At 41.5% G+C, this 15,451-nt stretch overlaps 1 protein-coding gene across 2 annotated transcripts in view; it reads right to left on the bottom strand.

Moving 5' to 3' along the window:
• snx7 (sorting nexin 7) overlaps positions 1-10,988 on the bottom strand; it is a 47,707-nt gene extending 36,719 nt beyond the window's left edge. For both annotated transcript variants that reach the window (XM_014157379.2, XM_014157380.2), the window contains exon 1: positions 10,757-10,988. In XM_014157379.2, coding sequence (XP_014012854.1) covers positions 10,757-10,873 — 117 coding nt within the window. In that variant the 5' untranslated portion in view covers positions 10,874-10,988. The remainder of the gene's footprint in view (positions 1-10,756) is intronic.
• Positions 10,989-15,451: the final 4,463 nt, after the last annotated feature.

Below are 15,451 nucleotides of genomic sequence, written 5' to 3'. Positions count from 1 at the left end.
TATCTTATGGCAAAAAAAGTGCTTGAATATCAGGACAGCGATCACTCACCTCGGATTAGACAAAGATTTCTTTCTTCAACAAGCAAGAAGCACAGGACATTCTCCAAACACCCGACAGGGCCAACATCCCCTTTGCAAGAGAAAGAAACGTAGGTACAGAGGGCACAGAGCGGCATGCCTCGTGAGGACCCGCAGAAGGCGAGTGGGAAAGCTGCCGTTACCGTCAATATTACTCGCCAACGTGCAATCATTGGACAATAAATTAGACGAGGTACGATCACGAATATCCTACCAACGGGACATCAAAAACTGTAATATCCTATGTTTCACGGAATCGTGGCTGAATGACGACATGGATATTCAGCTAGCGGGATATACGCTGCACCAGCAAGATAGAACAGCACACTCCGGTAAGACGAGGGGGGGTGGTCTGTGCATATTTGTAAACAACAGCTGGTGCACGAAATCTAAGGAAGTCTCTAGATTTTGCTCGCCTGTAGTAGAGTATATTGTGATAAATTGCAGGCCACACTACTTGCCTAGAGTTTTCAGCTATACTTTTCGTGGCTGTTTATTTACCACCACAGACAGATGCTGGCACTAAGACCACACTCAGTCAGCTGTATAAGGAAATAAGCAAACAGGAAACCACTCACCAAGAGGCGGCGCTCCTAGTAACCAGAGACTTTAATGCAGGGAAACTTAAATCAGTTCTACCAAATTTCTATCAACATGTTAAATGTGCAACTTGAGGGAAAAAAAATTCTAGATCACCTGTACTCCACACACAGAGACGCGTACAAAGCTCTCCCTCGCCCTCCATTTGGTAAATCTGACCACAACTCTATCCTCCTGATTCCTGCTTACAAGCAAAAATTAAAGCAGGAAGCACCAGTGACTGTCAATAAAAAAAATGGTCAGATGAAGCAGATGCTAAACTACAGGACTGTTTTGCTATCACAGACTGGAACATGTTCCGGGATTCTTCCAATGGCATTGAGGAGTACACCACATCAGTCACTGGCTTTCTCAATAAGTGCATCGAGGACGTCGTCCCCACAGTGACTGTACGTACATACCCCAACCAGAAGCCATGGATTACAGGCAACATTCGCACAGACCTAAAGGGTAGAGCTGCCGCATTCCAGGTGCGGGACTCTAACCCGGAAGCTTACAAAAAATCCTGCTATGCCCTGTGACGAACCATCAAACAGGCAAAGCATCAATACAGGGCTAAGATTGAATCATACTACACCGGCTCCGACACTCATCTTATGTGGCAGGGTTTGCAAACTATTACAGACTACAAAAGGGAAGCACAGCCGTGAGCTGCCCAGTGACTCGAGCCTACCAGACGAGCTAAATCACTTCTATGCTCGTGTCGAGGAAAGCAACACTGAGGCATGCATGAGATCATCAGCTGTTCCGGACGACTGTGTGATCACGCTCTCCGTAGCCGACGTGAGTAAGACCTTTAAACAGGTCAACATACACAAGGCTGCGGGGCCAGACGGATTACCAGGACGTGTGCTCCAGGCATGTGCTGACCAACTGGCAGGTGTCTTCACTGACATTTTCAACATGTCCCTGATTGAGTCTGTAATACCAACAAGGCAACCTGCCTAAATGACTACAGACCCGTAGCACTCACGTCCGTAGCCATGAAGTGCTTTGAAAGGCTGGTCATGGCTCACATCAACACCATTATCCCAGAAACCAGATGCTAAACTACAGGACTGTTTTGCTATCACAGACTGGAACATGTTCCGGGATTCTTCCAATGGCATTGAGGAGTACACCACATCAGTCACTGGCTTTCTCAATAAGTGCATCGAGGACGTCGTCCCCACAGTGACTGTACGTACATACCCCAACCAGAAGGGGTTGGGACCAACTCCAATTTGCATACCGCCCAAACAGATCCACAGATGATGCAATCTCTATTGCACTCCACACTGCCCTTTCCTACCTGGACAAAAGGAACACTTATGTGATAATGCTATTCATTGACTACAGCTCAGCGTTCAACACCATAGTACCCTCAAAGCTCATCACTAAGCTAAGGATCCTGGGACTAAAGACCTCCCTCTGCAACTGGATCCTGGAATTCCTGACGGGCCGCCCCCAGGTGGTGAGGGTAGGTAGCAACACATCTGCTGTGCTGATCGTCAACACTGGAGCCCCCCAGGGGTGCGTGCTCAGTCCCCTCCTGTACTCCCTGTTCACCCACGACTGCATGGCCAGGCATGACTACAACACCATCATTAAGTTTGCAGACGACACAACAGTGATAGGCCTGATCACCAACCAACGACGAGACAGCCTATAGGGAGGAGGTCAGAGACCTCGCCGGGTGGTGCCAGAATAACAACCTATCCCTCAATGTAACCAAGACTAAGGAGATGATTGTGGACTACAGGAAAAGGAGGACCGAGCACGCCCCCATTCTCATCGGTGGGGCTGTAGTGGAGCAGGTTGAGAGCTTCAAGTTCCTTGGTGTCCACATCAAACTGGAATGGTCCAAAGAGGGCACAACAAAGCCTATTCCCTCTCAGGAAACTGAAAAGATTTGGCATGGGTCCTGAGATCCTCGAAAGGTTCTACAGCTGTGTTAACCTGTTGGGGCTAGGGGGCAGTATTTGCACGGCCGGATAAAAAAACGTACCCGATTTAATCTGGTTACTACTCCTGCCCAGTAACTAGAATATGCATATAATTATTGGCTTTGGATAGAAAACACCCTAAAGTTTCTAAAACTGTTTGAATGGTGTCTGTGTATAACAGAACTCATTTGGCAGGCCAAAACCTGAGAAGATTCCTTACAGGAAGTGGCCTGTCTGACCATTTCTTGCCCTCCTTGATCATCTCTAATAAAAACAGGGGATCTCTGGCATGACGTGACACTTCCTACGGCTCCCATGGGCTCTCAGAAGGCGGGAAAAAGCTGAACGATGTAATTCCATCCCCAGGCTGAAACACATTAGCGCGTTTGGCAAGTGCTCTATCAGAGGGCCATTAGACTGAGGCTCGTGCATGAGGGGATAGCATGCTTTTACTTTCACTCTCTTTGTAATAAAAAACGACTTCCCGGTCGGAATATTATCGCTTTTTTACGAGAAAAATGGCATAAAAATTGATTTTAAACAGCGGTTGACATGCTTCGAAGTACGGTAATGGAATATTTAGAATTTTTTTGTCACGAAATGCGCCGTGCTCGTAACCCTTCTTCACCCTTTCGGATAGTGTCTTGAATGCACGAACAAAACGCCGCTATTTGGATATAACAATGGATTATTTGGGACCAAACCAACATTTGTTATTGAAGTAGAAGTCCTGGGAGTGCATTCTGACGAAGAACAGCAAAGGTAATAACATTTTTCTTATAGTAAATCTGACTTTGGTGAGTGCTAAACTTGCTGGGTGTCTAAATAGCTAGCCCTGTGATGCCGGGCTATCTACTTAGAATATTGCAAAATGTGCTTTCACCGAAAAGCTATTTTAAAATCGGACATAGAGTGCATAGAGGAGTTCTGTATCTATAATTCTTAAAATAATTTATGTTTTTTGTGAACGTTTATCGTGAGTAATTTAGTAAATTCACCGGCAGTGTTCGGTGGGAATGCTAGTCACATGCTAATGTAAAAAGCTGGTTTTTGATATAAATATGAACTTGATTGAACAAAACATGCATGTATTGTATAACATAATGTCCTAGGGTTGTCATCTGATGAAGATCAAAGGTTAGTGCTGCATTTAGCTCTGGTTTGGGTTTATGTGACATTATATGCTAGCTTGAAAAATGGGTGTCTGATTATTTCTGGCTGGGTACTCTGCTGACATAATCTAATGTTTTGCTTTCGTTGTAAAGCCTTTTTGAAATCGGACAGTGTGGTTAGATTAACCTCTCTAGGGTCGGCGGGACGAAATCGTCCCACCTACGCAACAGCCAGTGTAATCCCGTGGCGCGATTTTCAAATACCTTAGAAATGCTATTACTTCAATTTCTCGAACATATGACTATTTTACACCATTTTAAAGACAAGACTCTCGTTAATCTAACCACACTGTCCGATCCTTGCATGCAAGGAACACACCAGGCAGGTCCGAGATACTGTTGTGGAGAAGTTTAAAGCCGGATTTGGATACAAAAAGATTTCCCAAACTTTAAACATCCAAAGTAGCACTGTGCAAGCGATAATATTGAAATGGAAGGAGTATCAGACCACTGCAAATCTACGAAGACCCGGCCGTCCCTCTAAACTTTCAGCTCATACAAGGAGAAGACTGATCAGAGATGCAGCCAAGAGGCCCATGATCACTCTGGATGAACTGCAGAGATCTACAGCTGAGGTGGGAGACTCTGTCCATAGGACAACAATCAGTCGTATACTGCACAAATCTGGCCTTTATGGAAGAGTGGCAAGATGAAAGCCATTTCTTAAAGATATCCATAAAAAGTGTCGTTTAAAGTTTGCCACTAGCCACCTGGGAGACACACCAAACATGTGGAAGAAGGTGCTCTGGTCAGATGAAACCAAAATCGAACTTTTTGGCAACAATGCAAAACGTTATGTTTGGCGTAAAAGCAACACAGCTCATCACCCTGAACACATCATCCCCACTGTCAAACATGGTGGTGGCAGCATCATGGTTTGGGCCTGCTTTTCTTCAGCAGGGGCAGGGAAGATGGTTAAAATTGATGGGAAGATGGATGGAGCCAAATACAGGGCCATTCTGGAAGAAAACCTGATGGAGTCTGCAAAAGACCTGAGACTGGACAGAGATTTGTCTTCCAACAAGACAATGATCCAAAATATAAAGCAAAATCTACAATGGAATGGTTCACAAATAAACATATCCAGGCGTTAGAATGGCCAAGTCAAAGTCCAGACCTGAATCCAATCGAGAATCTGTGGAAAGAACTGAAAACTGCTGTTCACAAACGCTCTCCATCCAACCTCACTGAGCTCGAGCTGTTTTGCAAGGAGGAATGGGCAAAAATTTCAGTCTCTCGATGTGCAAAACTGATAGAGACATACCCCAAGCGACTTACAGCTGTAATCGCAGCAAAAGGTGGCGCTACAAAGTATTAACTTAAGGGGGCTGAATAATTTTGCACGCCCAATTTCAGTTTTTTATTTGTTAAAAAAGTTTGAAATATCCAATAAATTTCGTTCCACTTCATGATTGTGTCCCACTTATTGTTGATTCTTCACAAAAAAAATACAGTTTTATATCTTTATGTTTGAAGCCTGAAATGTGGCAAAAGGTCGAAAAGTTCAAGGGGGCCGAATACTTTCGCAAGGCACTGTATCTATCTTCTTCCCCAGAACTCTCAACACTGTAGATCATTACCCAGCCGACAGTTTCATTCCTCTGAGATTAGGGAAACCTTGAGGGGTACTCCCTCTCATATCTTAAACCATCAGAGTTCAAGCTAGGTCAGGTCAACCACAGTTTAACGGTTCTTGGTGTTTACTTACACACACACACACACCTCTCGTCCTAGTCCAACCTTGTTAGACATTTGTTTAACACCAATTATTCATTATACATAGACTATATCACTAATAGTTAGGTTTCAGGGTAGAATTATTTAATCATTACCTTTAAACATATAAATGATTTTATCCAGCTGCAACATCGAGACCATTCTGACTGGTTGCATCACTGCCTGGCACGGCAACTGCTCGGCCTCCGACCGCAAGGCACTACAGAGGGTAGTGCGTACGGCCCAGTACATCACTGGGGCTAAGCTGCCTGCCATCCAGGACCTCTACACCAGGCGGGGTCAGAGGAAGGCCCGAAAAATTGTCAAAGACACGCAGCTGCTACTCTGTTTATCATATATGCATAGTCACTTTAACTATACATTCATGTACATATGTACAGACTACCTCAATTGGCCCGACCAACCAGTGCTCCCACACATTGGCTAACCGGGCTATCTGCATTGTGTCCCGCAACCCCTCTTTACGCTACTGCTACCCTCTGTTCATCATATACGCATAGTCACTTTAACCATATCTACATGTCAGCCTGACTAACCGGTATCTGTATGTAGCCTCACTACTGTATATAGCCTTGCTACTGTTTTTTTACTTCTTTACTCATTGTTCACCTAATACCTTTTTATGCACTATTGGTTAGAGCCTGTAAGTAAGCATTTCACTGTAAGGTCTACACCTGTTGTATTTGGCGCACGTGACAAATAAACTTTGATTTGGGGTGTTCGAACAGTTTACTTTAATTCATTTATAGACCTTTAAGTACCCTTTTTATGCACTATGGTTTTTTGATTTCTCTTACTCAGTAGAAAATAAAACCCTTGTCACCCTACTCAGTTCTCTCATAGCCTGCTTGGTCAACCATTCTCAATGGATTTTATAAAGCCCTTTTCACATCAATATTGTCACGAAGTGCTTATACAGATACCCGGCCTAAAACCCCAAAGAGTAAGCAATGCAGATGTAGAAGCACAGTGGCTAGGAAAAACTCCCTAGAAAGGCAGGAACCTAGGGAGAAACCTAGACAGGAGCTAGGCTCTGAGGGGTGGCCAGTCCTCTTCTGGCTGTGCCGGGTGGAGATAAGGTTACATGACCATTTAGGCCAGATCGTTCCTCAAGATGTTCAAACATTCATAGATGACCAGCAGGGTCAAATAATAATCACAGTGGTTATAGAGGGTGCAACAGGTCAGCACCTCAGGAGTAAATGTCAGTTGGCTTTTCATAGCCGACAATTCACAGGTCGAGACAGCAGGTCAGAGAGCGGAAGAGAGAGAGAGGGGGTCAAAACAACAGGTCTGGGACAAGGTAACACATCATTTGTGACAATTTGTGCATTCATCACATTTGATGGGTCAGGTAAGTTTAATGCATTTATCATCTGATGTCCTCAGATCCTATAAAATGGCTAACAGGCCTACCTACCTGTAGACTATCCTACTGAGTTTGTTTGTGATGTCTGATAAGGAACTTTCAACTGTCAGTTTTATTTAATGGTCCCTGAAATTTATCAAGAAATATGGCACCATTTGCCAATGATTTGTCTTTCCACAATCCGAGGTCAACAACCAGTGGTAATGTCGCTGTCATATTCAAATCATGGACAGGCCATGTACAACATGCAAACGTTCCAGCGTACTTGAACTGATGTGCCATTGTTCACAGGCAGCAGCACGACACGCTTTTATCATTGTCCTTTCATGACGCTTCCTGTAATAACACTGAACTGAGAGGCTACTGTAGTCAGCAGAATGCATAGCCTGCTGCCTAGGCTACTCCCCTGGCTGCGATGCGCACTGCAAAACAATGGGGAGAGCACAAGCTGAAACAACAACGATGTAATTCTTAACTGCTTTCTCTGTGATGTTGCAAAAATTCGATTTAGATCAAATATGCACTTCATTTGATTCCCTGTCACCTCATGGAATTTCTTAGTTGGCACCATGAGTGGCTTTCTTGCTGAAAGCCAGAAAGTTCATTGCAAAATGTGTCTGATTCTTCTGCTAGTCTGACAGATGAACTTCAAAAACCCTGTTAACTTAGTTGTGTGATCTTGGCGGCCATAACTTTCATCCAGCAATGATCATGCAACAATCAGATTTGGCAACAAAATGTGACAAGAGTATCAAAAATATTGCTACATTAGGCAACAGGGGCATCATGCACCCCAACAATCTGAGGGGGCACAAAAGTGAGGATAGCTGGGGGGGTGATCCGGAGGGGGTCTAGGCTAGAGGTCGACCGATTAATCGGAATGGCCAATTAATTAGGGCCGATTTCAGGTTTTCATAACAATCGGTATTTTTGTACACCGATTATGGCCGATTACATTGCGCTCCACGAGGAGACTGCGTGGTAGGCTGACTACCTGTTATGCGAATGCAGCAAGGAGCCAAGGTAAGGTGCTAGCTAGCATTAAACTTATCTTATAAAAAACAATCAAACTTCACATAGTTGATGATATTACTAGTTTATCTAGCTTGTCCTGCATTGCATATAATCGATGCGGTGCCTGTTAATCTGTTATTGAATCACAGCCTACTTCGCCAAACGGGTGATTTAACAAACACATTCGCGAAAAAAGCATTGTCGTTGCACCAATGTGTACCTAACCATAAACATCAATGCCTTTCTTAAAATGAATACACAAGTATATATTTTTAAACCTGCATATTTAGTTAATATTGCCTGCTAACATGAATTTCTTTTAACTAGGGAAATTGTGTCACTTTTCTTGCGTTCTGTGCAAGCAGAGTCAGGGTATATGCAGCAGTTTAGGCCGCCTGGCTCGTTGCGAACTGTGTGAAGACCATTTCTTCCTAACAAAGACCGTAATTAATTTGCCAGAATTTTACATAATTATGGCATAACATTGAAGGTTGTGCAATGTAACAGCAATATTTAGACTTAAGGATGCCACCCGTTAGATAAAATACGGAACGGTTCCGTATTTCACTGAAAGAATAAACGTTTTGTTTTCAAAATGATAGTTTCCGGATTTGACCATATTAATGACCTAAGGCTCGTATTTCTGTGGGTTATTATAATTAAGTCTATGATTTGATAGAGCAGTCTGAGCAGTGGTAGGCAGCAGCAGGCTCGTAAGCATTCATTCCAACAGCACTTTCGTGTATTTGCCAGCAGCTCTTCGCTGTGCTTCAAGCATTGCGCTGTTTATGACTTCAAGCCCATCAACTCCCGAGATTAGGCTGGCAATACTAAAGTACCTATTTGACTATTGGATGTTCTAAGGTATATGAAATACAAATGGTATAGAGAGAAACAGTCCTATAATAACTACAACCTAAACCTTCTTACCTGGGAATATTGAAGACTCATGTTAAAAGGAACCACCAGCTTTCATATGTTCTCATGTTCTGAGCAAGGAACTTAAACGTTAGCTTTTTTACATGGCACATATTGCACTGTTACTTTCTTCTCCAACACTTTGTTTTTGCATTACTTAAACCAAATTGAACATGTTTCATTATTTATTTGAGACAGCCTGGAATCGAACCAGGGTCTGTAGTGACGCCTCTAGCAAAGAGATGCAGTGCCTTAGACCGCTGCGCCACTCGGGAGCCCAAAAGGTTGGTTCGGTTTCGGTTCTATTATTACAAAATAATAACTTATCATTTTTTTTAACATTAAATGCACTATGCATTATGACGGTTGAATGCTGTAACACAGAATAAAACAATTAACAAAAGTCCCATGATGGTAGTGACTGCCCATTACTGTGTATCACTTAAAACCATCATTTATTGACATTACTTTAATTAAATATTTCAGGTTGTGTATATTACTATTTTTTTTAAATGAATATTATTTAATTCCAAGTCATCATCTCATCTCTATAGAGCTGCTGCCTATGCTGTCTGATAAAAATCACTATTTTATTAGTTCTTCAAAGTAAATAAGGCATACTTTTAGGACTGCTGAATACAATTTATCACTTCAATCATGTATTTTCAGGTAGCGATACCTCGCGAAGCAACCACTTTCTATACTTCTTGATCACGCATTCTTCAGTCTTTTACATAGGTGTAAAATAAATAGACAGGACAAATAGGCGCGCATGGATTATGGTCTTTGTAGTTAATTACTAGATTCTCTACTCTAAACTATATTATAACTTCGGCCAGTTGAAAACGACAACATCCTTCAAGATCGGACAGTTTGGCTAGGTCTGATTTAGGTATAGAGAAACTGCAGTGCAATGTGCAAATTGAGTTCACAAAAAAACTAAAGTAAATGAAATTCTAAATAATTGAACTTTGGTCAATTAGTGGTTTAAAAAAATGTAAATAACCAACATTTCAGATAATCGTTCAGCACTAACATTTAGTAATTGGCATGCTATCTAAGATAGAAAACCTAGCTACTCTAACTTCAATGATTGCCTGAAATGGTAGCTAGTTACAACTTTGGGAGATTGTGAACCTATCTGGGCTAGCTAAAGCCAACTTCATAAAATTGCTAGGTGGCTAGTAGTATCAGAGAAACAACAAAATATGTAAAAATGTGCAGGACTAATCTAAGGGGGCACGTTCCCCCTATGTGCATGACGCCTCTGTATATGGCAACAAGATAAAGTATGCAGTGTTCAAAAGTGGGAGCTTGGAACTCGGAAATCTGACTTCCGACTTCATTGCGTTGAAAACAACTGGGAACTGGGGGGAACAAATTCCGCCTGGGAAAACGGTGATCCAACTCGGGCCTCTTTCTAGAACTCCGACTTTCCGAGCTAAAGATCACACGTCATGATTTGACCTCGTATTTTTCCTTAGTGCTTAGTTTTTTTGAACGCGGCATTAGTCCTAATGATGTTTGCATGACAGCGCCTGATCGAGTGACCTTTGAAACTGACAAAAACATAACTAACATCAGCAGAGAATTCAAAAGGGTGATACATAAAGACTGTTTAGAGCCAATGTCTGATATAAAATATACTTTTAAGATGCAGTCGGGGTGCATTGATGTAGACTACGTAAAATACAGTGATTTAAACTGGTAAGTGATACATTTTAGACTATCCAAGTGGAAAGCAACCTAACAATGCACTTTCCTGCCTGAACTTCATTGGATTTACAAAAGCAATGCAACCATCCCTGAACGATTAACTCACCACTGAGTGTCAAATGTAGGCTATCCACGTAGCACAGAAATATCGCATTCAACCCCCTGCGCCAACTCAGTTTCTAAACTTCCCTGTACGTTCCACATTAGTAGGCTAGTGTTATTTTTACCTTGCTGAAAACTTCTAAATCGTCGTCCTCGTCTAGATCTAACATCTGTCCGGAGATGTCGGCAGGTATTGTATTTGTTTGGGTGGGAGACACAACAGCGTCGATAGTTCTACTCATAGCTGCCCAGATTTACACCGACAATGTGGGCTACGGGGATATCATCAGCAGTCGCTGCTGCTGAAACTCAGTATAATTTCACAATTTGAGTGAATTCAATTTACTGCGCAGAAACGGAAGTACAACTGGAAAAAGAAAAGGGTTGGCCACGGATGAGTTGAATTGGATAGGTCAGGATATGGATATCTGACATCTCAGATTATATCTGTAAAAGTATATGACATCAATGTTATATGCGAAAGGACATAGCTACGTGTCACTGTTATGAATAGAAGAAGCAACAATATGTAGCCTTTGATGTCCATGGTAGGAGAGTAGGCCTACATGTGATGACTGTGACCTGTGTGAAGGATGAAGGACTAGCCTTCATTTGAATAGCCATGGATTTACTTCTATAGTCTTTCATGGCAGGTTTTTTCGTGGGCGAGACTAGTTACCACAGCCACAAAGTCATGAACCCCATCTATTTCTATAATGTATTTTCTTAAAATGTGTCTTTAACCCTAACCTTAACCCCACTGCTAACCTTATACCTAACCCTAACTTTAAATTATAACCCCAAAACTCATTTTTGTTTTCATACATTTTTACCATATAGGCAATTTTGACTTTGTGGCTGTGGTAGCTAGTGGAAACCGTGGGCAGAATACCTAAACATAAAAAGCAGTTGAACAATCACGCGAAATGTGAGTCCTGCGTTACCCGAGATGAGGCTGGAATAGATATTACAATATTGCTACTATAGAAAGTACATTACAATTATTACACAGGTAGCAATTTATTTTAAAGTCTTAGGCTACTGGATGCATTGGTGTTTATTGTTTCTCTAAGATAAGTTATTTATCTTTAGATCAGATATTTGTTTTTTAAATAAAAGCATACAGTAGTAGCCTAATACAGAATATTATTGATGATTTGTTGAGCTGGACATCACACATCCTCCATAACTCCAAGCAGGGATATTTTTAACCAAAAGATGTCACTGTTGCACAAAGGATATTCTTTATTTTTCTCTGGGGTAGGCTAACTGAAAGCATTACAGAGAGAGAGGGGCATTGGCGATCTGATTCCATGATGTCAGGACGTTATTATAATTACGAAATTGGATCTGGCTTCTGAAATGTTGTCCGTTTCACGAGGATAAAACATTTTAAGGAATGTGTCAATGATCGTTTTCAATGGCCACAAGATGTAGGCAACGTTTCTATCCCCTAATACGTGTGTTGATCAATACAAATTAATGGATAATTTCAAAGTTAATAATTCATAGTAGGTTTATGCAGCAAAACATATCACAGCTTCTCCACCTTTTGCTTAACAACAGACATTTTTTTTTTTACCTTTTATTTTACCAGGCAGGTTAATTAAGAACAAATTCTTATTTTCAATGACGGCCTGGACTATAGCCATGACTGTTATCACTACATACAACAGCCTCTTTAGCTTTATAACATAATGCTGCATGCTGAACGCATGATGACACCAACACACTACTATTGGTCTAGTGAGGAAAAAATTCAAATGCTCTCTCTTATCTGTACATTTTGAAATGTACATGATAATGATGCTGGGTGACACTCAAATATTGTGTCAATTTCATTCCCGACGGGCATAAATTCCCACATGCAGGCAGAGAGAGAGGCAGGAAGCCCTTGAAATGGTTCCATTATCGTCCTGCATACCCTTTCCACCAAGCAGGAAAAGGAAGGCCATATCCACAGCAACTATTCAGATTAGAAGGTATTATAATGATTCTACAAAGGTCAGGGTTTTGTTGGGTGGAATCTAGAGCACATACAGGCAGCACATTCATATTATCTGACTGGCGGCTGCCATTTTATATTTCATATCATTTGTCTGTTTATCGCTGATTGATTTCCAGATGCATGTGAAGAATGTGTATTTTTGAGACGTGATGACAGAAAGTGTAGGAGCTTTTGAAATAGGCTGCTTTGCAGTATGTTACTATTTTTTCAGAGTAAAGTTGCTGAAATGGATGAATATAATGCTGTGTGGATTCCAATATCTTTGCAAAATATGGTGACGTTTTAGTAAAATATAACATTGAATGCTTGGGCTCTTATCTAATGCAGATACAGAATAAAAAGCACCTTAATAAAATTACACGGTGAGTACAGCATTTTCATCCATCAACATTTAACAGAGAGTGCTTAATACTAGAGATGCCATCATGCCAGTGGCATTCCATGGCACTGTGACTGTACAGTACGAGATGGTCAAACAAATACATCCTGGCTGCACCCCAAATGACAACCTATTCCAAATCTAGTTTTATTTGTTACATGCTTTGTAACAACAGGTGAAATGCTTACTTACAAGAGAGGAAAATATAGAAAAATAATATCATGAGGAATAAATACACAATGAGTAAAGATCACTTGGCTACATACACGGCGTACCAGTACCGATGTGCAGGGGTACGAGGTAATTGAGGTAGATACAACTGAAGTCGGAAGTTTACATACACTTAGGTTGGAGTCATTAAAACTTGTTTTTTAACCACTCCACAAATTTCTTGTTAACAAACTATAGTTTTGGCAAGTCGGTTAGGACATCTATTTTATGCATGACACAAGTCATTTTTCCAACAATTGTTTAAAGACAGATTATTTCACTAATAATTCACTATATCACAATTCCAGTGGATCAGAAGTTTACATGCACTAAAGTGACTGTGCCTTTAAACAGCTTGGAAAATTCCAGAAAATGATGTCATGGCTTTAGAAGCTTCTGATAGGCTAATTGACATCATTTGAGTCAATTGGAGGTGTACCTGTGGATGTATTTCAAGGCCTACCGTCAAACTCATTGCCTCTTTGCTTGACATCATGGGAAAATCAAAATAAATCAGCCAAGACCTCAGAAAAAATGTGTAAACCTCCACAAGTCTGGTTCATCATTGGGAGCAATTTCCAAATGCCTGAAGGTACCACGTTCGTCTGTACAAAAAATAGTATGCATGTATAAATACCATGGGACCACGCAGCCGTCATACCGCTCAGGAAGGATACATGTTCTGTCTCTTAGAGATGAACATACTTTGGTGCAAAAGGTGCAAATCAATCCCAGAACAGCAGCAAAGGACCTTGTGAAGATGCTGGAGGAAACGGGTACAAAAGTATCTATATCCACAGTAAAATGAGTCCTATATCGACATAACCTGAAGGGCCACTCAGCAAGGAAGAAGCCACTGCTCGAAAACCGCCATAAAAAAGACAGGCTACGGTTTGCAACTGCACATGGGGACAAAGATCATACTTTTTGGAGAAATGTCCTCTGGTCTGATGAAACAAAAATAGAACTGTTTGGCCCTATTGACCATCATTATGTTTGGAGGAAAAAGGGGGAGGCTTGCAAGTCGACGAACACCATCCCATCCGTGAAGCACGGGAGTGGCAGCATCACGTTGTGGGGGTGCTTTGCTGTAGGAGGGACTGGTGCACTTCACAAAATAGATGGCATCATGAGGTAGGACAATTATGTGGATATATTGACGCAACATCTCCAGACATCAGTCAGGAAGTTCAAGCTTGGTTGCAAATGGGTCTTCCAAATGGACAATGACCCCAAGCATTCTTCTAAAGTTGTGGCCTAATGGCTTAAGGATAACATAGTCAAGTCATTGGAGTGGCCATCACAAAGCCCTGACCTCAATCCCAAAGAAAATGTGTGGGCAGAACTGAAAAAGCTTGTGCGAGCAAGGAGGCCTACAAACCTGACTCAGATACACCAGCTCTGTCAGGAGGAACGGGCCAAAGTTCACACAACTTATTGTGGGAAGCTTGTGGAAGGCTACCTGAAACGTTTGACCCAAGTTAAACAATTTAAAGGCAATTCTACCAAATACAAATTGAGTGTATGTAAACTTCTGACCCACTGGGAATGCAATGAAAGAAATAAAAGCTGTAATAAATCATTCTCTCTACTATTATTCTGACATTTCACATTCTTAAAATAAAGTGGTGATCCTAACTGACCTAAAACAGGGAATCTTTACTAGGATTAAATGTCAGGAACTGTGAAAAGCTGAGTTTTAATGTATTTGGCTAAGGTGTATGTAAACTTCCGACTTCAACTGTGTGTATATATATATATATATATATATATATATATATATATCCCTGTTTATATATACACTACCTTTCAAAAGTTTGAAATTAGAAATGTCCTTGTTTTTGAAAGAAAAGCAAATTTTTTGGTACATTAACATAACATCAAATAGATCAGAAATACAGTGGCGACATTGTACTACTCCCTTCAGCGCAACCTGTCTCTGACCAGAATAGAAAGAGGAGTGGGAGGCCCCGGTGCACAACTGAGCAAGAGGACAAGTACATTAGAGTGTCTAGTTTGAGAAACAGATGCATCAGAAGTCCTCAACTGGAAGTTTTATTAAATAGTACCCGCAAAACACCAGTCTCAACGTGAACCGTGAAGAGGCGACTCCGGGATGCTGACCTTCTAGGCAGAGTTTCAAAGAAAAAGCCATATCTCAGACTTGCCAATAAAAATAAAATATTAAGATGGGCAAAAGAACACAGACACTGGCTAGAGGAA

Source organism: Salmo salar, chromosome ssa19, assembly GCF_905237065.1.
Source record: "Salmo salar chromosome ssa19, Ssal_v3.1, whole genome shotgun sequence".
NCBI classification, from domain to species: Eukaryota; Metazoa; Chordata; class Actinopteri; order Salmoniformes; family Salmonidae; genus Salmo; species Salmo salar.
This window is presented reverse-complemented; position numbering and strand designations above follow the sequence as displayed.